Here is a 22,570-nt window from a genome sequence, read left to right as displayed (position 1 = left end):
TGCAACTTTGAAACAGCTGCCAGTAGGGCTCCAGCTCTGCTTGAATAGCCTGTGGGTATCTTGAAATGGCTGCTAATACATGAAGGAATTGCTTATCTACTCTGAATGGCTTTTACCCTATGTCCACAAAAAACTGGGGTCTCTGCTCTCCTCCTGCACTAAGCCTGGCTCAACAGCACAGAAATGCTGTTGCTTAGTAGGTCAGCCTTTATGGGAATTTTATATGAATTATGGAATACTTTTGTGAGGCCGCAACTGTGATTACAGGTTTAATGATGCTTTAAACAAACAAAAATGTAATGACTTTCATTAGTGTAAAACAGGGGCTTCCTGCAGGGAAACACCAATAAATGTGACTTCACGGCAGGGGTACAGACCTGGCTGGCAGCCAGCAGTAATCGGCACACCACACAGACCTTGTGTGTTAACTTAATTATAGCACAGTGCAAGCAGCAGTCAGACAGTTTGCTGTGAAGAATCACTGCCAGCGTGGCACAGAGTCCGTGCATTTAAAAGTTACCCATCTGATCCATGGCTTTAGGTAGTAAGGAAATGGAATTTCCACAGCCGCTTTAGAGTTGGACTGTGACTCACAGCAATCTGAATCTTTTAGCTTTGTTAGAAACCCATCTGGTGGGCATGTGAACTTTTGCATGGTACGTGAGGCTCTCTAACCTATCCTACACAATCTCTGAATGGGTTCTGTCAGACATGGCAACCTGTAGTTGTAAAAGGGTAGAATATTTTTCTAGGGAATACACTGTCAAACAGGTGTGGGGGTTGTTTTTGTTTGTTTCTTTTTTTGTTTCTTTTTTTGTTTCTTTTTTTGTTTTTTTTTTTGTTTGTTTGTTTTTTACTTAAGAACAATAAGGTGATGAACTTATCCCAGCACCTACTTGCTGGCAGTCACAGGGCAAGATACTGAACAAGGAGAGATACGATGGAGTGACAATCTTTGCGTAGAAAAGTCTTTTACAACACTGGAGAGAACTCTCATGATTGCAGGAGAGTCTATTAAAGCCAAACTCTGAGCTGTTCCTTCGGTGGCCTTCGTGAGATAAGGTGAAACAAGCTAGCAGGTTACTCAGCAGTGGCTTGATGCTTCAACTGTATGTACAGTCTTTCAATGTGCTGTGTGTCTCTGATCAGGCAATAGGTATCATGACAACAAATACTTCTTGTTTCAAGTTCTTGGGACCCAGTATTTCCTAGGTTGCTAGGAGAAAGAGAAGGACCAACCTGGCATTTTCAAGGCTTGGAAGATTGTCTTTGAGTGAAGCTTAAAACAGGAATTTGATGAATTACTATGACAGTAAACACCCTAGGTTTTATTTTGTTTCAATTCAGATGATACTAGTTTGGCCTATAATGTATTTCATTAAGTTTAATTTTTCTCATTCCAGAAGGGAGGCTTAGGTAGGAAGTTGAGAAGTTCTTTCAAATAAAATAACAAATGAAATGCGAGTGCTGATGCACCTTCACTGTTCTGTGTGCATTTTGGAAAGTGGCCAGAAAATTGTCAGACTGCTTTGGAACGTGTGTTTCCAGAAGTACTTGGGTGGTGATGGAGTTCAGGGCTGTGTAGTGAAGCAAACAGTTACTGTGGGTGCCTTTTTGCACTGGCACAGCTCTACTATCTTCCAGTTGTAGAGCTAGCTCAGAGATTTGTGTCACATTCCCAGTAAGTAGTGTATTTATAGTGAAAATCACTTGTTGCCAAGTGGACTCAGGCTCCTAAATATCAAAAATATTTTTAGGAACAGTTGGTTTCCTGTCTGCAGAAAGATGACGTGGCTCATTCCTTTGTCTGCACTTTCTGCTTATACAGCAAGGAGCAGACATATAATTAGAAATCTTGGATCGTTACCTCACTTGGAATCTTAACAACAGATAATTGTCTTTTGTACTATTTGGAGTACTATTTCAGCTCCAAAAGAAGAAACCTTACAATTTCATTTAATGTTTTCATTCTTCTTCTTGAGTAATTCCACTAATGATCCTTGTTAAGATCATGGATGTGTTCACCTTCCTGAAGTAAGCATGCAGCTTGTACACAGATATTTGCCTCATCTCCTTACCGTCTGGAGAACTGTCAAGCTCACAAACACAGGTTGTAGTCCTTAATTATTCGTGTAAAAGACATAGTAAGTAGTGCCTATTTCTGCCTCTCACAGTTTATCTGCAGTACTTCATATTGGCATAATGATATTTTTTTTCCTAGGGATTTGTGTCCTGTATGGAACGGTACCGAAGAACTGGGCAGGAGCTGTATGCCTCTTTGTACAGGAATCATGTACAGGTAAACATAGCAATATTTTTCATGTTCCTCCTCACCTTCTCTCCAGGACTACGTATTTAGATTTATGCCAGGGTTTTCGGGAGCACAATATACTTCTGGGACTTTCAGACTTTGCTTTCACTGAACATAGTTGTTGCTGTTACACATGAACATTGGCCAGGAAAAGAAATTGAGTGAATAAGTCCGTGATGCTGCCTTCCTGGCTCAGTGTTTTTGAGCTGGCAATCAATGGAAACAGCTATTCTTAATGAGACTGAAGTTAGCTGCATTCTTACATTTGTTGCTATATCTGACTAGCAGCATTTCTTACAGTACTTTTTCAGTGATCAACTGGTACTGAATTTGCTGGGTCTGCAGCGGTCTATAGGAATCCCATTCAGCAGATTGGTCCCTCTGAGTTTGGGGTGGTGCTGTCACTGAATGGGAGAAAGGAAGCATGTAGCAATGACAGAGTGGTTCTGTCCTACAGATGCTGCAGTGTGGTTACAGCAAAGCAGCTAAGGACTGGATGATACTTGAGGAGCAACTCTTCAACAGACTGGGCCTATGGGGAGTTGCCTCACAGTCCTTAGAGCCACGATGGATTCTTGACTGTTATGAAGGGCCTTCACGAATGAGGAGAAGGATTCGGCAGGCAAGCAACCAAGCGACAATGATGCGAATGAAGAGTGAGGTAGAAAGCTTTTACAGGAAGTGCACAAATTCTGTAGCAGTTGCTGATGAATTTATATTCCCCTCTTTCCTCTGATTCTTATCAGCTGATTTACCAATTTGCTGTGCTGTGCATATGGAATCCAATGAGTGGTCTTTTTTCAGGAGACAGTAACAACAATTGCAATGTATTTAGCAGCCACAGAATGATTTTCCATCTTTTCTGATGTGAAATATCCCCAGATAAGTGAGAGTATAACCCAGAATATTTTTTTGCTTGCAATATCCCAAATGTTCAGTATTTTGAAATATATGCATAAGACTCTGCTGGATACTAAGGCTGCTAAAATTGGTGGATGATTAAAAAAAAAAAAAAAGAGCTAAATGGTTTGAACTAAGCACTGTACTGTATATGTGGGGCATCTAGTACTGTCTCTCCATAGTGCCTAAGTGCCAAATTCTATCAATCAGAAGATGAAGCAATTAAAATGTCAAGAGGTTCCCATCTTCAAGACATTTTCAGCTTTTATGTGAAGTTCTAATTCTGACAGTCTTCGGTAGACTGCGTCATTTTATCCTATAAAAGGCCTTGTGGAGGGTCATCTTTGAAAAGGCAATAGACTTTTCCTTAATTGTTGACACTTATTCTTGCATCTAATTCTTCCCTTAGGTTCTTTAAAATGCATTTATTTGAATTTCCAAGGCACTTAGTTGCAACATGGTTCTAAATCTGTGTTTTGCTCTGCAGCAAGGTTTTGAGTTATGTTTACATGATAGTATATTCCAGTGTTGTAATATCTAGTCTCTTTTCAGGTTCTCCTAGCAAACAGAAATGAAACAACCTCTACTGCTGAAGTGGATTCAGGTAACCACTTACGGCTAAATTACACTGTGGTAGTGGTAGCCACAAAGAGAGCTGGAGATGGAGGATGGAGTTCTGAGTTAGAATTTAGTCTTGGGAAAAATAGTGTTGTGGGCTGAAAAGCACTAATACAGGGTTTTTTTTGGCGGTATATAAACATTTCATTTCTTTTTTTATGTTGCCATCAGAAAGGTCTGAAAGCAAAAATGCTAAACAAAAATCAAGGCTTTCATGTTTTGCTTTCATGTGCACCTGAAAAGTTCCCAATGGCTTAACCTCAGAAGGAAAAGTGCATAGCTGTTCCCCTGATTTTTGTAGATACTTCAGTTCTACTTCTAAAATAGTCTTAAAACCAGGTGATAAAAGGGAAGTGGTAAAAGAAATGTGAATTTCCAAAGATGTGGACAGAACAATGGAGAAATTGAAGAAAAAAAAAATAAATTAGCTTTTGAAATTGTTTTTCAGTGTTCAAAACAGAACCAGATTTTTCAAAATATGATGGTTGTCAACATAATTCCTTTTTCTAAGCCAGGTTTTCTGTTACATGAGACCTTAAAATAATAATAAAAAAAAAGGAGAGACTTGTGAAATATGGTACAGAAGTTGATTATTTTTTAGAGGTAGGGGAAATTGAGAAAGAACTCTGTGTTCAGAAATGTCAGCTCAGTCTTAAGGTTGTGGATGTCAGCCATTACTATGGCTGCTCCAAATCAAGCTTCTTGTGTACATTGTTGAGTATAAGGGAGTATCATATAATTTTTGAATCTCGTTGTTGAATCTTCTTATTGTTGAATAATGTTTGAATCTTCAGTAATTACAGGGATTTCCTGAATCATGATGAGTGCAGATCTGGTTTTAGTTAAAATATGTATCATACTTCAGCAGCAACACACTTCTTGACTTTTTTTTTTCTTCTTTTGGCAGATAAATAATGCAATTTCCCAAGGTAGAACAGACTGGGCAAATGTCTAAATTGTCAATGATTTTGCTGTCATCCGGCTGCCACTAAAACTGCAATCTCTTTCTTACTGATATAGGAGAGCTGATTTTAAATGGAGCAGAAAAGGAGAGGGATGAGAAAGGATTGGACTGTAACCAGCTAACATTCTTCCCTGCTCTACATGAAAGTTTCCATTCAGAGGACTTCTTGGAACTGTGTGTGGAGAGGCAAATTATACTGCAGGAGTTGGCAGAAAATGAAAAGGTAGTAAAGATGAGCTAAAAAACTGTCTGAGTTGGCATTACAGAAGGTGAATTGGATGTGAAGGCCTACCTGTTCCTTTCAGGTTTTGATTCAGGTGAATTAAGTCTGCACAGAGTAAACATCAGTATATCTTGATTTAGAGCACTTGCAATTTCCCAGCCGCTGTAAAAAAAACTCTAATATAGCCCTATTCTTGAAGAGCTTTTAACACTAATTCTGTCAAGTAAACAAAGTTTTCAGGCATGTGATTGAAGGTATTCTGGTACCTAGGAGAAAATTGTATCTGAATTTGCCGGAGACATTGTAAACTGTGCAAACCTGAGATTTCTCTCACTTCCCTGTCTTTACTCACTTCCCTGTCTTTACTCAAGCCCAGAGCAGTGTCTGGATCCAATTTATCATCCCTGTAAAGATATGCCAGTTTTGTATAGATGCTAGTTCAGTGATGCTTATAATCACTTTCTGCTGAATACCAGTAAATGTTTTCTTTGTCCCTTCACACACCTTTTTCTTCTACACCTTTCCCTGAATAGATTCTACTCCCTGAGGCTATAGAGACCTGGCAACCTGCCCTTCACTTCTGGCATAGTCCCCACAGTGATGTCTTCAGGCCAAATCCTTGATGTTGGATATACACTGCACAAAGCTATTTTCCCAGAAATATTGTCACGAAGAGCAGAGCTAACTTCATTCTCTCATCTACTGTGTACCTCTTACTTCCAGAGGCAAGTTGGCTCAGGAGCTAGCATCCCATAGTGGGAGCTGGGGGTTAGACTCTGTCACTTAGACTCAGCTGTTACAGTGCTGTGTGACGCTTGCACCTAGATACAGAAATAGTTATTTTATTTTTGTCTCAATATCATAGCTGAATTTTTGTGGCATTCTGCCAGGGGTTATATTGGTGCTCTCCAGTGTGATGGCTTTCTTATGTTATTAGATCTGTTGGTACATTGTCTGTCTGTACAACATAATTCATTCTCCTGCTCCTCTTCCCTGCACCCATGTTCCTCTCCCCAACAGAAGGAAACAGGCATGAAAATGTGAAGCATGTTTTTCCGTGTGCTGATCTCATTTTGCGCCTTTAGGCTGTCTGTCTCTTCTCCATGTAACTCCACAGGAAGCTGTCAGAAACGCTAGGCATGTTTTTTCCCAGCAGCAGTCACTGTGTTGCTGAGCTGACAGAAGTATTAAAAAAAGCAGCGGGGGGTGACATTAACTGTCCTGCGCTCACTTAGTGCACTGCAGTCCTGCCTTGTAAATGGCTGCCTTGTGAGCTGTTTGCACTTTAACCAGGCAACTGGAACCATCTTACCTACTGCACTGCACAGAGTGCACATTGTGATGCCTTGGAAGCTGTTGGATTAATTTCTGCAGTGCAGGGATAGCTCTAATCTGGATATTGGTCGTTGTTTTATATTGTCGTGCAGTGATGTTTGTTGTTTTTTCTTTATTGCCATTAAACAGACAACTGTACATGTTCAGATGTGAGGTGGCTTTTTGCAAAAATCAGCAGATCCAAGCTGTTGATATTGTTGGCTCAGAGTTTATCAGCAAGTCAGGAGCGTATGGGTGCAGGTGGGGTGTTATGCTGATGTCAACTAGTCACTTGTTTAAACAAATAGATTGACTGTTCCCTTATATCATGTTTGAACAGCAGCAAATCAATGTGAATTTCAGCCTTTAGACAAGTCCTTTTTTTTGCCTTAAAAAAAAAAAAAAAAAAAAAAAACATTAAAGTGACCACAGAGGAACACATTTCTCAGATTTCAAAATCAAGCACTCTTATTTAGAAAATTCCGGAAATCAACAATACCAGGTCTGTGCAACTGCAGCCTTTAATGATGCAATCACTAGTCTGTCATTAGACGCCCTTCTGCTCTGCCAATACATAGGATTTGAAGGCAAGTGTATACAAATATGTACCTTGAAAGTAGTTTTAGTTGTATTGACTGTAAGTTTTGCCTCTTCCAGCCAGAGGCCTTGTAACACAGTGTTGCACTTTTAGTGTTCTACGGTTAGTGAGAACTCCTATAGCCTCTGGGCATTTTCTCTTCACAGTGGTAACTTACCGCTAGAATTTCCAGTTGTAAGGCTATGAGCAGTTCTTTTCCTGTTTCTGTACATATTCTGCACCAGTTTCCCCAAGATCCTGTCACCTTTCAGTGATCTGTTACTGCCAGATCCAAAAGCCAAAAACCATGTGAGGTGCTGGTGAAACTAGAGATGCAGAGTGCCGTTGTGTTTGACTCTGTGGTGGCACAAAAAGAAACAAGTGGCTGGTAAGAAGACTTGTACATGTCTGTAGCTTGCCCTTCCTTGAGTGTAGGCTCATAGAATGGAGGTTCAGGGCAGCTGTCAGCAGATAAAAGCAGAATGGCAGGCAGGGCGCTGAGATATTTTGATGATTCACCTCCTTCCTTACGAATAGCCCCAGCAAGGACCACTTGTTAAAGCTAGGCCAAAGGCAGCTCTTGGTGGGCTTAGGAGAACTGTACCATAGCAGTGTGTGTTTACAGGTGAAGATTGCTTTGTGTGTGACTTTAATATACAGAGTCTGTATAGGTCATGGGCATGGTGGGAGAGGTAATATGTGATGTGGGTAATAATGTGATGCTATGGAGTTGTTTGAGAAAAATGCTGGTAGGAATCTGTTCTGACCATCAGTTTGCCTACCAAAAAATAGGGCTAGTCCTTTATGAATAATTCTGGTCTACCAGCAAAGACAGGGAGCCTGGATTTCTACTAGATCACCTCCCTGATGTTTACAAGCCTGAAGCAATCCTTCCAGGTTGTTAACGTGCAGTTAGCATGTAACAGATGAAGAAAGTGTGAAAGGCTTGGGAAATGATTTTGGTGTAGAAACTCTTTTTTTTTTTGAGAAAAATCAAGTTCTGTTTGCCAGCAAGTCTCACTGGAGACTAAGAAATCCAAGCAGCTGGAGTAATGAATCTGAAGTTAACAAGAGGGCATGGCCTAGCAGAAATCTGGGCACAATGCCTTTCCTTAAAGGAGGGGCTGGGGAGAGCACAGAAGATGCCAAGGACAATAATAGAAATGACTAGTATAAATCAGTTAGAGAGGGGATGAAATCCATGGCTGCAAGAAAGGCACTTATTAAAGAACAGGTTCAGCATCTGGGGCAGACAGAAGTGTGCAGCAGCTCTGCATCCACATAGAGGAGCCAGTGATCTTAGGAGCGTTGCACTAACTTCACAGCTAAGTAAGACACCAAGGCAGTTTGTTTTTGTGAGAGCACTGTTACAATTCAGTGCAGTTCAAAGATGCTTTGTTAGTTTGAAAGAACTCTGCATGTGCTAATGTGTGGTATGAATTGGCTCTTGGAATCAAAACTGGAGAGTGGGAAACCAGGTGCTTGAAAGAAGTAATTCCCCTTTTCTGTGCCTCAGACTCTTTTTTCTTCTCTGCTGCATGGGCAGAAGCTGTAATTGCTGCCTTGCTGCTGAAACTAGTGCTGAAAATTCAGAAGTGTTTTCAGTGTGAAATGTTTCCTATGTTCAGATAGGACTGCCTGTAGAAGGACATGTTCAGATGGTTACTCCTGACTCCCCTGCTGTAGGGTTCTGCTGCAGTTGAGTGGGTGCTGGGAGCACCCTCCTGCATCCCCACCCTAGTTCAGCCAACAGCTGTGCTACTAGGTGCAAAGGACAGTGTCTGAATTTGTGTTAAAAAACAACAATAACAAAACAAACAAACAAACAAAAAAAAACAAGCCAGTTCTGCTCTCCTGACTTTACTGCTCGATCATGATACTTTGTACTCTTCCTTCCAGCTCCTTGCATATGTGCTCTGTGTTTTTTCGTTTGCTTTGAAAAATGTCTTTCAGTTGTAAGCCTATAATTGCTCCCAGAATCTCTGCAGAACTCCTAAGAAACGCCAGGGCCCTGACTGCCCACTCCAGTTAGCACAGCCCATTCCATAATGCAGTCACTTTTTGTAGAGTGATGGAGCAGGGTATGGTGTTGACAAGCTTTGCTGTCATTTTTATTCCTGGGAGTCATGAGGAAGGGCATGAACTCAAGTGAACTGGTGTAAGGGAAAAATTAAAAGACTCATATTAGTTTTTGGCAGCATTTTCTGTTTGAGAGGAGCCTGGAGTGAGACAGAGACGTCTGAGTGTGCAAGAGGTATGAGCACAATCCTATTAGTGCTGGCTTCCAGATGCTGTCATCAGCTAAGGGATGCCAACTTCTTATGCTGGCAATGGGCCGGGACAGATGGCAGCTTTCAGCACAGAAAGCAAGGACAAAGAGCAGCCATGGTGCCCATGGCCATGTACAGGCATGAACCTTCTTCCATGTCCTTTCTCCCAAATACCTAATATTCTTTTTCCTGCAGCATTTGGAAAATTGTTAAAAACCTGATGCATGCACACTTAAGGAACGCCTTCTGTGCATGGGGTTTTTTGCTCCAACAGATACTGGGAGGGAGAGAAGAGGGGTGGATAGAAGCTACCTGGAAAAGAGTTGTGTTGTTGGTCTTCTGAAGCAAAGATATGGCCACAAGGCTTGTAACTATCTTTCTGGTGTATACAATAGTTTAATTCCAAGTAGAAGGAATTTGAGACGATGTTTGTAACAGTGGAGATGTGATCAGACTTAAGCCTGGAACCATTGCCACAAAAGACAAGCTGATTTAGTTTCCTTTGGTCATTGAGCTGCTGAGGAGAATGAAACAACCTGTCAGGTACTCTTGAACTGTGATTAATGAGCTGCATGTGTGTCTGTTGCAAAGTAAGATGAGTCTTCAACAACAAGCAAACTAACAAACACTGCAGGAAAGATCTTGTGAGTGGTGTTGAGAGCTGGACGTATATGGCTGTCACCAGGAAAGCTTACATCTGTTTACCTAGCGAAAGTTGTGAAAGCAACGTATTCTATTTCATATATTCCTAGTCATTTTGAACTCTGTGGCTCTAAATAACATTGATCTGACTTTACTGACAGATCTGTTGTAGCTGACGCACCCTGATACACAACAGAGCAGACAGAAATAGTATATACATACAGTTTTCATCTCCGAGCAAGTGATTAGAGATGGCTGTGTTTATAGAGGAATACAAGTTGTGGCATTAAAGAGAAGGAGCTTCAGGATGTCATTAAGCCACTGATTGCTGAGAAGATATATGAAGAGGAAGAAATATTCAATATCTAGCTTGTTTCTTATAGTCTATCCATAAGTTTCTAATACTCAGGGCAGTTGTTTAGATGGATCTCTGAACTGACTCAGAGTATCTATTCTTTTGTCCATATGCTATAAAAATGCTGTGCTCCAGATTCTCTGTGAAAATGGGTAAACGTGTTCCTTTGATAGGGTTCTATGACTTAAATTTCCATTCTCTGTATTTTTCTCTGGAAGGGCAGTATTAACACTGCTAGGTTCTGTAGGAGTAGATGTCTAACTTCCTCATGTTTTTGTAAGCCATTTAAAGACTGATTGCATCTTCAGGCATGTAATTGCTTTGGAAATCTGACTCCTGAACTACAGAACAGGTGTGGTTTTATTGCTGTTTGTTCAACTGCAACTGTATTATAAACTGCAACTGGATACCAATAGCTCTTCTGAAAAATAGGAAAAAGGGAGAGTCCACCCCCCTTCCCTCAACCTTCTCAAAAAAAACCGCCTTAGCTTTAATTCCTTTGTTGTGAATGAATGAATAGAGCAATCAAGAGATGCAGAGCTTTAGGCAATACCTTAGAAGGTAATTATTCAATTATTTTATGTCAGCTTTGCGTCATTGATTAATGATTCTAGTAGCTGATGAACTAGATTACTTTTCTGTCAAAACAGAATAGAAAGTTTTTATTTAAATTGTGGTAATTTCAAACTGTCTGCTGTTTTGATATAAGTCTTGTAGGTACAAGTCTGTCCTGGTGGGGGTTCCGTAGTACACCTCTTTGTCAGATCTGTATTATACTCAACTGGAATAAAGATGAGCCCTGTTCTCCAAATGAGAGAAACTGCCTCAGCCCAAGGGGCTTTACTATTTCTAACAGTGCAAGCATGTTTAATTCCATTGGAGGTGTTAACATGAGATGAAGAAATGGATTTGGCACCAGTAACTGTTAGTGGTTTGACAGCACAGAATGCAGACTGTACTAAGAAGGAGAGGTACATGTGCTTTCCTCTTCAAGGAAGAGGAAAACTGAAAGCAGGTATTTGTACCAGTCCATGTTGGTAATTGTGTGCAGGCCCCCACCTCAATCTGTACCTCTAGTTTGAATTCCTCATTTAAGCAGCATTTTTGGTAGAGCTCTGAGAGTGGTTTTGTTCTTCTCCCACTGCATTGCTAACACTCTCAGGTTGACCTGCAGACCTTTCTCACTGCATACTGTGCAATCTTGATCCGCAATGAAGCTCCAGGAATTGTGTGTAGTTTGACCCTTGTTGGCTGCTGTAAACTATCTAGGTGATCAGCTGCAGTTCTTCTAGGGTTTCCAACCTATCTGATGGCTCTACCTGGTCTCCCCTGCTTGCCTTTTTTCTCGCTTCGTATCTGTTGCTCCTAGCAGCAGCTTTGCCTCCTGCACTGTTCTAATCAGTATGTGGTTTCATACCATACATACAGTCTAAGGGCTTTCACTGAAATCTTTTATCTGTTTACTGTGACTGTATAGCTGGAGTCAGTATGCTGTGCCTGATGTCTTACACCAGTATTCAGATTGGCATAAGACATAAATAGGAGAGGTGCATTCATGCTGGTGCATTTAGCTTTGTTAATCCTACATCAAGCTGTACAGTTTTGGGACTGACCCAGCTGCTTCCTGAGCTTTACCCTACATGCTGTTCAGCCAAATATTTGTGGTTTGAGTTGTTCCAAACCCCATTCCTGTTGGCTTTTTGCTTTTCAACATTAAAAGGATCAGAAATGCAAGCATACTCACCTTTGTTTTTCCTTGCTGTTTTTCTTACAAACTTCCTGCTCCCTTTTGATCTGCCTTTTTCTTACTTCTTATTCCCCTATACCTACAATTTCATGCCTAGTTCTTCTACTTGAAAATCTCCTTTCTCTACTTGACTTCTGTCTGTCCATTTCTTCTACTGCCTGCCCAGAGCTCCACGATAGCTGTATGTGCAACAGAACAAAATAATGATGCAGAGTTAAACTGGCTCTTTCACATGGAATAAAGTGCTGGTTTTGCTGAAGCTTAGAAGTATGGGTTTCAACTTTGTGTCCATTTAGCTATTTTACGCAACTGCCTGATGTTTCATTATTCAGTTACCTTCCATTTGAGAAGAAGCAATCTTTCTGCTATATAATGATTTCAGGAAGCCATGTGGTTCACTAATGTGAGCAGAATACCCCAGCACTCTCAGTGCAAGCATACATGCCTCTAACCACACAATGGTATGTGCACGTGTGGGCACTCCAGTTCAGAGTTCTGCAATAGCAAATATTGTCAGGAGAGAGGCATCCTTGTGGGATCTGCAGAAGAGTTGACTGAAATGCTAGAGTTCCTCCTAAAAATAACTGGAGTGGAAAGAAAGGAGAGGTTTTCATCAAAATTTGTTTGTAAAAATCTTCTAGAGTTCATTCTTTTCTGCAGAATGAAACCAATCTTCTATTCCTACAGAAATGATTTTTAAAATGAGGTCCTCCCTCCATTTTGTTGGTGAAAAGAACTAATTTTCATTTAAATTTTTTAAATGTAGAATCAGAACTTTATTTGAATTATTTATGAATTACCACTTTGAATTCTTGCATCTTTCCATTTCATACAATTTTCATGCTGTACTGAATTTCAAAGCAGAAAACTTTATAATTTCACCAAGTTAGGCTAACATCCGAGGCTAGGAATGTTATATAGTAGTGCAGGTCTCTTTCAGCAGACCTGAGTTAACTCTGTATGCAGTTTGGGGTGGAGACAAGTAGGGCTGTAGCTTTGCTTCCAGAAATAAAGCAAGGTAACAAAGGCAGAAAGCTAAGTAGAAACATGCAGGCTCTAGAAAACCAGACTTATTCTACGTACCTTCATCATAGTGATTTGAAGACTTCATGTGATTTACTAGAACCAGTGCTATTTATGCATGTCCATTTTTTGCATGTGCAAGAAATAATACTGGAATCTTATTCTGATGAATCTTCATAGAGATACGATCACTGAGACTTCAAGAGTGCAATAACTCATGCACACACAAAAACAAGAAGCGTCTTGCTTCTAAATACTAGGAAAATTCTTTACACTGAAACACTGATTTAAAATCAGAACTTCTACTTAAGTTTCCTGCAGACCAGTTTTCCAAATCATTAGAGATTCTTATGATCTCTATAGTTTTGGTGTTTCTTTCTGCACCATCTCTCAGCCTTAAAAACTGCTCCTTAGGAAAGGATTTTTTAAAATCAAAACTGGTCCATTCCCAAGAAATCTTTCAATGAACTAGAATAAATTGAAAAGCTATTAAGTATGAAAATTCCCAACATGACTTAAATGTGGGTTAATAATTCCTCTGTTTTAAGGGCCAATTTTTTATTTTTTTTTGCACAGGAAGAAGAAAAGGATAGTGAATCTCTTAGGAGGCCAAGGGAGGTATTTTAGCTATTCCAGGATGTTAAAAATAAATCTTTATTTTATGGCAAATGGAATCATAGCCTTGTATATTTTGACTGGCGTCATTTATAATATAGGAAGGGGAAGTACCAGTGGAAGAAGTTTTGTGTTACTTAGATTTCTGTTCTGTGCTGATTTGTCTGACAGTAGAGAGATAAATACCAAGAGTATTATATCCTTTCCTTGGTCACTGCTTCCTGGAATCTGCTTGTGAGGTTTTGTTATTGTTTTTTTTTTGTTTTTTTTTTTTTTTAGTAAGTGTAGTTTTTACTTTAAAAGGTATTTCCCTTTTTGCTGTATCCTGTACAGCTATTCGTTATATACTACTGTTTTTATGTAAGTTACTTTCCCCTCTGCTTCAACCCAATGCCCTTGTAGCATCTCTATTGCTGACAAGGTTTTGCAATCAAGTCTTCTGCAACATTTGCAAGACCCTTATGTTCTACGGTGATGCAGGCCCAGGTAGATGGGAAAGGAGCAGATTTATTGGGTGGAAAGGAGATCAGACTTTCCCACTTCTTGTTCCAGAAAGGCATATGCTCTTAATTTTTTGGTGATTTTGTGGTTGCATCCTTATATACTTGCAAATGAAGACGGTGGTTGCACCGTTTTGGTGCAAATGTATGTCCTTCTGCATCATTGAGTCTTGTTCCTGCTATCTTTCTTGGTTGTGTAACCCAGTCTTGACTTGATTATGCTTGCTTCTGTAATAGGTCACATTCAAGTGCTCTGTGGCAGTTGTGCAAGGACACACAGCTTTGGAAGGAGTGCTGCTCTTTGGCAGAAAGCACTTCTACATCTGTGAATGCTTTGTATTGTCCCCTCTAGAAGAGGTTTGCTGTACGCAGCACTGCTTGTCCAGGTGAGTCATTCCTTCCTCCCAGAGATCTGCTTGGTTAACTTCAATGTTAGTGCATTCAGCCCTTGATGTTGCACAGACTTTAGGAGATTGCAAGATGAAATTAGACCAGCAAGAAGACTGCCATCCTTTCTATATTTGCAGAATCATTTAACCTAACTCACTGTAGATACATGGAGGTGCTTCAAGGACTCCCAGGTCCAATGGATGGAGATGGTGAACAGTCTAACATGTCTGTTTTTTCATTCTTTTCAAGTGCTATTAATGTTCCTTTCTGGCTGGCTCCCATCTTTTATTCATATGGAACAGTCGTTACAAGAGTCTTTTCCTTTATTATCTCATAAGTTTGTTTCTCCAAGACAGAGATAATAGTAATTAATATTTGGAACACTGCTATCATCTTTGACTCATGATTTATTGATATTGATCAATATTGAAAATGAGCCTGTTAGACTTAGCTCTTTGCTCATACTGTGTGTTCATGTGCAAGGCCCAGTGGGACAGTGAGCAACTCAGTGTTTTTACTCACTGAAAGACTGTCTGCTGTGCATCCGATTCTTACTAAATCTGATACCAGTCAATCCGATCAAATGACTTACAGATCGATTGGACAGAGTCTGATTAAATAATTTGAGTTGCTTTTCTAAGGGGTTTGCTGTAAGTTAAATTGTGGGTATCAATTGAAGTACATGTACACACCTCTAGTAATAATGAAGTGATAGTTTAATTATTAGTTCCAGTTAATAGCGGTTAATGAAAGCAGCATGTCCATATGATGTTTGCCTTTGACTCTGGCTTTCAGGTTCTCCCACTATATTCCTTCCCTTGCTGCTGCTGCTTAGACTTCAACACATGCAAAACACTGCTCTCTATGTACTTGCATACCCTAAAATCATCACTTCAAATCTACCTTCAGCCTCCACAGGCATTTAAAAAAACAAAAAAGAACAAAAAAGAACCCAACCTTTTCAAATTTTATATTATTTTTATTATTATTTTGAGAGCTAGTTAAAAAAATATATATATATCTGCCTTTGTAGTTCAGCCTTGTTTTCAATTCCTCTGTATTCCAGTTGTCTTATAAACAGGACTTAACATGTTCATGAAGGCTTTCCAGGTCTCTTTTGTTTAAAATTGATTTCTTTTTCTTTTGTTTTTCCTTTTCCAGCATCAGTGATCCATTCATTTTCAACTTGTGTCATAAAGAGCATGTTGTGGGAGATCAGAGATGTTTCCGTTACTCATATCATGATTTAAAAGAGATCCGTCTAATGCGCTTTCTCCTGCAGGTAGGAACTAACATGCTTGATCATTTGAGTGAAAGCTGCTGCAGCAGTAAAATTATGTGACTGAAAACTACTTGTATAATTTTCACTAAGACTGTTGAGGTTTTTCTGAGCAAAAACCACCCTCAATGGAGTGATTGGCTCGTTAATTGTTAGGCTGACAGTATTCTTTACAGTCCAACTCAGTGTTTTTGAAAACAAGCTTTGAAATCATTTTTGTTTTGACTAAAGTTTCCAGTAAGCATCTAATTTTTCAGTGATATTCAGTACATAGTTCATGATGTATGTGAGTTGGACAGTTTCAGCAGAGATCTACTTCAGGATATAGGATATGGGGTACTGAAGTGGTTAGGTCACTATCCAAACATGTACGGAAATGTTAAGTCTTGTTATGAGTAACTGTATGAAGCACATTTTCTTACATCACCTGATGAGCAATCAGAGCAACAGAACGGTCACCTCTTCCTCCATTTCTCCTCCTAAGTAGAATCTTACTTTCTTCACATGTGTTTGTATCTATACATGGATTTGTTTTGAACAAGAGAAAAGGAAGTGTTTTGTGTTACACAAACTGAAAAATAGAGACCAGTGAAAGTAGTCATTGATTGGACCTCGGGTGAAAGTGTGAAGCTGTGCTTCAGATAAAGCTGTTTATTGTCGTAGCTGCTTTTATATACCCTTTCTTCTTCATATTTTATTTGTGAATCATGTATGGGCTGTTGTCATTCTCTTGTTTTCTTAGATTTGTATTACACCTGCCGTCTTTGGATTGAAACTCATGTCTGGCTTCCCAGATACAATGCATCATTTGTAATTTTACCTGGCTGACTTTGGGGAGGGTGGAGAAGGGACTGATCACTGGGTAAATTACAGGAGTGTATGCAAATGACCAACTTAACCTGTGTGAGGATATTGTGGAAAAAGGCTGAAGGTGTAACTTTTCTTTTTTAAAGCTTCAGTGAGAAACATCATAAACTCCCCTTCCTCTTCCACTTCCAGTCTTAAATGAGTAGTAACCAACAATTTTGAAAGTTGCAGGGTTTCTGTTTGGAAGAAACTTTTACTTAGGATCCCCCCTTCATATACCTATTTAGAAGTTAATACTACTTGTGTTATGCTATTCGCACCAAGATTTCAAGACAAAAACAGAAGTAGCAGATGTTGGGTGATGGGATCAGTATCTAGGCTTTGATTTTGCTTCACAGAAGCATTCATAATCCTAGTCAACCCAGTACAACCATTTCTATAGATGGAGAAATTGGGAACATTAGGTCTATTTTGCTATGCTTTTTCACACTTGCTATGAAGTCATGGCCTTTGTTTTTAAAGCCTTGAAGAACTTGAGAGCCCATAGTGGGCTCTTCACAGCACTCATCTTAGCTCTTCACTGCTTCAACCTGCAAATGATTTACCTTTCTAGGAGATCGCCTTAGAAATATTCTTCAAAAATGGTTACTCCAGATTTCTTGTCTTCCATGACTGTGACCGAAAAAAGATATTTAAGAGGTAATAACTTCATAATTTCATGTGTATGGTCTGTGTTTATCTTGGCTTCAAATTTCTGTCTTTGTGCTGTCTCTTTCTTTGATTAGAACTTTTTGGTCTTTAATGACTTGCATATAAACAAAGCTATGAAACTTCATTTGCTGACTTATGAATTCTTTGGAACATTACATAGTCATTGATTTATCAAGGGAGCTAATGCATCTGTAATACTCTTCTAGCACCTGATGGCGTGTTGTTATATATCCTTGCATCCCAGAGAAATGCAATTGTAGCTGTGCTGCTTCCTTTCCCTAAAGATCCTTCTGCTCCTGAAATCTCTGAGCACTCTAATGGGGAGCATTCCTTAAAAGGCCATTGTGAATTTATCCACTTCTCCTTTCTAAACTGGACTTCTTAAAATTACCAGATTCTGCCCCAGAGATGGCTGCTTTTAGTCCTTATCTTAGCTGTCTCTTAGCTCTGAAATGCATGCGTTGGAGTGATCTCGCTGAGGGCAGTTCAAGACAGTGCATTAGTCTTCAACTGCCTGTCTTGCCATTCAGCTGCAGGTTACCAAACCTATGGGTTTAATGTCTGACATTAAAAAAAAAAAAAAAAAAAAAAAAAAAAAAAAAAAAAAAAAAAAAAAAAAGAAGAAAAAAAAGAAAAAAAAAACCCCAAAACCTACTGGAGGTAAAGAGGTGGGAGGCTGATATGTGAGTTGGTGTACCTTTCTGCCACTTTTGCCAGCAGGCTGGTAAATGTCAGAGAGGATTCTTTTCCTCTGGGTTTAATTAGTACCATCCTAAGCCACTTGATCATAAGTTATTACTGATCAATTCAAAGCCTTATTTAGGAAAGCAACTGTTTTTATCCAGCCCACAGACAATTCCTTAACATTAAACATATGTTTTTGCTGTGTCGTCTTGCAACTTTATTCTGGGTTGGTGAAAGGCTGGGAGGCTGGGACATTCCCTTGCTATAGGCAGGGACACCTCCAAGTTGGTTTAGTGGGAGATGTCCCTGCCTGTAGCAGGGGGGCTGGAACAAAATGATCTTAAAGGTCCCTTCCAACCCAAATCATTCTATGATTCCATGATCCTTCATAAGAAAAGTTGCAGTTAAGGTATGATGGTGTTTAATAGATTATATACGGATATGAGATGATACACATACATCCTCTGTACAAATAACTGTTTAAAAGATTGTTTTGTTATTTTTTTATCTGTAGATTTTGCTTTTTCCAACCTGCTTTGAAGTCAAAGGGGGTAACAGAGGAGTCCCTGAATGTAAGGTAAAAACATGAACATTGGATAACAGTAGAAAATAAGAGAAAACACATTATTAAATTGTACCTTAAAAACATACAAACAAAAAAATGGAAATTGGAAACCTAGCTCTTTGTGCTCTCTGTTTTAAAGATTCAGTTGTGTCTCCAGAACTCTAAAGTGTTCTAGTGTACAGCATCCATGATTTGAAGGTATGAGGAATGTGTTAAGTAGCTGACAGTGCTTAGTTGATTAATAATTATTAACTCCTTAATATGATTTTATGGTAAACTCTACACAGATGGTTACTGTGGGATAGAGACAGTCAGTGAGGTGAGGCTACAAAGCTAATCCATAATGTTTCTACATAATGGGCTGTTTATTGTGTGTTTAGAGTAGACAGTGACAGATGTGTGCGTGGAAGTTTTGGCATGCTACAGTAACAGTGCATTGGAGATTCCAATTTGTGGTTCATCAGATTTACTGCTGCAGGAAAAGAAAGCTTTCCCTTCCGGTGTCAGTTGAATGAAACCATGTTCAGTGCAGACACTGAGTTATTTGTATAGCTGCAGATCTTTTCCAATTGGGTGTGTGAGGAATACACCCCTGAGGGCCTGACTAGTGTACTCTGGAATGATCACTTGGAGGCAGAATATTGTTGAGATCTGTGGAGTTGTAGTATCTTGTTTGTGTGACCTCTGCTTCCCTTTTTTTGTTTGTTTTCATTCCACCTGTTGCAGGTCGTTACTTATCTTTGAAGTGAATGCTTTCACCTTGAGTACCAGCCATCTGCTTGCAAGAAGTATCATTGCAGTGTGCAAACAGCTCTGGCTAGAGCATAATCTGAGCTAGAAATGATGGTTAACTCTATAGAGATGGTAGTGTTCTGTGACATTTAAAATTGATAATCTTTTTTGATATTTCTGGACCACTGAATGCTTCACCCATGGCACTTCATTCTTCATTTAAATACAGTTAAATCTGTGCTGCCAACATGTTACTGAGGCTGCAGCCAGCAGCTATTCATGTGCCATGCTCAACTACTTTTATAATCTGCTCATTGCTTGCACTTGTATATTGTATTCACTGAGACTGTGGATGACTACGCCTCACCCGATGAAAATTAACAAAAGTAACGTTTGGGGGGCTAAGTGGTACGAGATAATTACTAGAAATAACTATTTTTGTAAAGTTTCCCTTCAGTGGACATGTGACAAGGACATAAAGTTCATAACAAACAAAAAAAAACCCACAAAGAACCAGAAGAACATGTTGTAGGAACAGGCCCAGGTGCTAGAACATAGTCTTTCCAATGTGGCCTTTTTAAAATGTACATTTGTTTTACTTATTTGGGATTTGGTTTTAGATACCGCCTCAGATCTGCTTCTAAAACTGGGTGTCTTTAAATGAAGAGAACTGCAGAAAAAGGCAGGTGGATAGCTTTTTAATTAGCTTGAGCTAGATTTCATAGGACATGGCCCATGGAGCACGACTGTAGAGTTCAGAGATGTTCATCTTTTAATCTCCATTGTTCTTGGTTATCCATTGCAGTGGAGTTGGGTGTAAGGAGTAAAGGGAAACTGAGCTTCTTGGAGGGGCAGGACATTGTGTTCTTCAACTTGCTTAGTTTGCCCCTTTCTTCCTGACAGGTCTTCAGGCAGGAACAGCATAGGTCTTTCTCTTGTACTAAGTAAAGTGATTCTACACGCTTGATGGGGTCAATGTACTCTTCTTTTTTTGGCTCAGGGAAAGGGTTTCTTTCTGCATTCAGTTTCTGGAGCCTGGGAAGCGTTTTCACACTCTTTGGGATAGTGGTCAAGAAGTTGTCAAAGAGACCTAACTCCTTAAGTTCCTTCAGGGCCCCAAGTGTGGAGGGGATGTTGTCAAGACAGTTCAAGCCAAGATTGAGAATACGCAGGTTTTTTAGAAGGTTCAACTCTTCTGGCAAGGTTTTGCTGTTCAGCTTGTTGTTACATATATTCAGGTAGAAAAGATTCTGAAGTGTACCTACTGTCTTGGGCAACTCTTCGAGCTGATTGCTGTGCAGGTCCAGCCAGCGCAGTTTCTGGAACTTTTCAATGCTGTTTGGGATCTTTTTTAGCATGTTTCTACTCAAATCAAGCTCATCCACATCAGCCAGTTTTAGAATGCATTTGGGAAAGGTAGTGATACCCATCTTACTTAAGTCAAGACGACGGCCTCCATCAAAAGAGATCCTGATAGAATTTTTTGCAGTTTTCAAGGTGATTTTTTTTCCTTTAGGACCTTTTCCTTTTCCCTTGGCCATCTTTCCTCAGAGAAAGACAAACACACCAGACTCTGGAAGAAGCGGGGAGCCCCAGCCTTTGAAAGCAGTGACTGTTAATTCCTAATTAAAAACAGAATAATGTCTTAGTCAACAATTAACACGACTGTAGAACTCATCAGAGGTCTTTTTTTTTTTTTTTTTTTTTTTAAGCTCATGACTTTTCAACGCTTGGGCTGCAACTTTGAAAGGCTTTCCTGAAAGCATTTTGAGTAGGTGAAATTCTAATTATTAAAAATATAATTTTATTGCACCATGACACTTGCATTGCTCTGTAAAGCAATGTAAGTATTACAGGATGAAATTAAAAGTATTACAAGTGGGAGAAATTTGCTGTCTTTCATCCCTAGATACTGGTTTGAGCCCAGCATGTAATGAAACCGAATGAAATACATTATCCATTTGCTGTATGAGGACTCAGGTGAAATATATTATGGGTCTCAATGCAGTCCTTGAGGATAGCACTAAAAGAAAGCACTGTTGTAGGTATTTGTAGCAGACTAAAAGGTTACTTTTTTAAAATTTTATTTTACAGTCCTGGCATCGGAGGATAGGTTGGTTAAGTGTCGTGTTGAATGGACCCGAGACTTTCAGCTCTGGACAATACTGAAAGAAAAACTGAATGTTTAAAGCAAATGACCGAGAGTTTTTCTTTAAGTGGGATCTCAGAGACCCAGTTGGCTCACAGATTTGCCAGAACTGGTTACAATTGCTTGTTGATAGGTTAAGCTAGATCACAGAGTCTCTCTGTGCTCTTAAGCACAGACTCTAGATACTTCTACTTTGTTGTTCTTCCGCACATGTTGAAGGATAAGTGAATTCCCATGGTGAAGGTGTTTTGTCCTCAAATAATGCATGTAAGGGTTCTAGTCAGACTTGTCAACGCTTATACTAAATACGTGCTATGTACTGTGAATGGGGACCTGTGTGAGTAGTAGTAGTCCACTGTAGTCTTAGGGTTGGTGACCTGTCTGTATAATTGAACATCATTAAATATGAATAATAGTCACAGTTAGTGACAAAAGGTGCCATAGAAATGAATGACTCATGCTGAGAGGAGCAGGGGTTAAGCTGGCTAACCATGGGATAGTCTGGGTGCTCTTGCATTTAGTTGTGAAAAGGTAAATTGCAGCTTTGATGGGAGATTGATTGTGACAAAATATGGATTTGTCCACAGTACATTTCCCTATTAAAAAGGCTTCATTACAAACCCTCAGGCTCTTTGGCTACTCATTAATCATGTGCAAATACATGAAGGGGTAGCTCAGGCATTTCAAATACATTCTTTCAAATACATGCCATAGCCAAAGATGATGCAAAAGCAAAATTATCTCTGCATTCCCAGGAGCTCCATAATGAGGCAGTCGCTCCAGGAAGCAACGCAGTGGGGTCAGTCTTGCCCTGAGGATATATTCCAAAATTGACTCTTTCTGATATTTTTAAAAATTGTTTAGAAGGTTAAAACCTACAAGATTCTGTCTCTCACCAGTAATTACAGGGATTTATTAACACTACGTCCGAAGGCCACTCACCCTTTTCTGTATTTAAAGTTACTGCTTCAGGAGCAGTATCATGCTATTTCTTTCATAGTATAGACTGGAAACTGAAGGAAACAAGAAATTACAGTGGAAAATTAAGCATTTTCTAAATGTTAGCTTAAATAATTTGCCCAGGATTGTGCAGGAACCAAATCTTTTTTTTTTCTTTTAATTAGAATTCTCATATTTTAAAGAAGTTGATGGAAAAAGATCTGCAGGACAACTGCCTTAGGCTTGGGCAGGCAG

At 39.5% G+C, this 22,570-nt stretch overlaps 2 protein-coding genes across 7 annotated transcripts in view; one reads left to right on the top strand and one right to left on the bottom strand.

The window, feature by feature from the left end:
* WDFY4 (WDFY family member 4) overlaps positions 1-22,570 on the top strand; it is a 127,763-nt gene that overhangs the window by 70,820 nt on the left and 34,373 nt on the right. For 3 of the 6 annotated variants that reach the window (XM_042818026.1, XM_042818029.1, XM_042818028.1), the window contains exons 41-48: positions 2,222-2,299; positions 2,769-2,972; positions 3,764-3,815; positions 4,850-5,016; positions 14,297-14,445; positions 15,611-15,731; positions 17,149-17,234; positions 18,445-18,507. In XM_042818026.1, the coding sequence (XP_042673960.1) occupies positions 2,222-2,299; positions 2,769-2,972; positions 3,764-3,815; positions 4,850-5,016; positions 14,297-14,445; positions 15,611-15,731; positions 17,149-17,234; positions 18,445-18,507 (920 nt within the window). Of the gene's footprint in view, positions 1-2,221; positions 2,300-2,768; positions 2,973-3,763; positions 3,816-4,849; positions 5,017-5,549; positions 5,735-13,520; positions 13,581-14,296; positions 14,446-15,610; positions 15,732-17,148; positions 17,235-18,444; positions 18,508-22,570 lie in introns of those variants that run through there. The other 3 variants (XM_042818027.1, XM_042818031.1, XM_042818030.1) reach the window with 3 other exon arrangements.
* Positions 19,983-20,773, bottom strand: LRRC18 (leucine rich repeat containing 18). The gene has a single exon (XM_042818033.1). The coding sequence runs from the start codon at positions 20,766-20,768 to the stop codon at positions 19,983-19,985; it is 786 nt and encodes a 261-aa protein (XP_042673967.1). The 5' UTR covers positions 20,769-20,773.

This window comes from Centrocercus urophasianus, unplaced genomic scaffold (genome assembly GCF_019232065.1).
Source record: "Centrocercus urophasianus isolate 14NV4802_14NV808 unplaced genomic scaffold, USGS_Curo_1.0 seq_17, whole genome shotgun sequence".
Classification (NCBI taxonomy): domain Eukaryota; kingdom Metazoa; phylum Chordata; class Aves; order Galliformes; family Phasianidae; genus Centrocercus; species Centrocercus urophasianus.
Note: the sequence above shows the minus strand (reverse complement) of the source record. Positions and strands in the feature narration are given on the sequence as shown.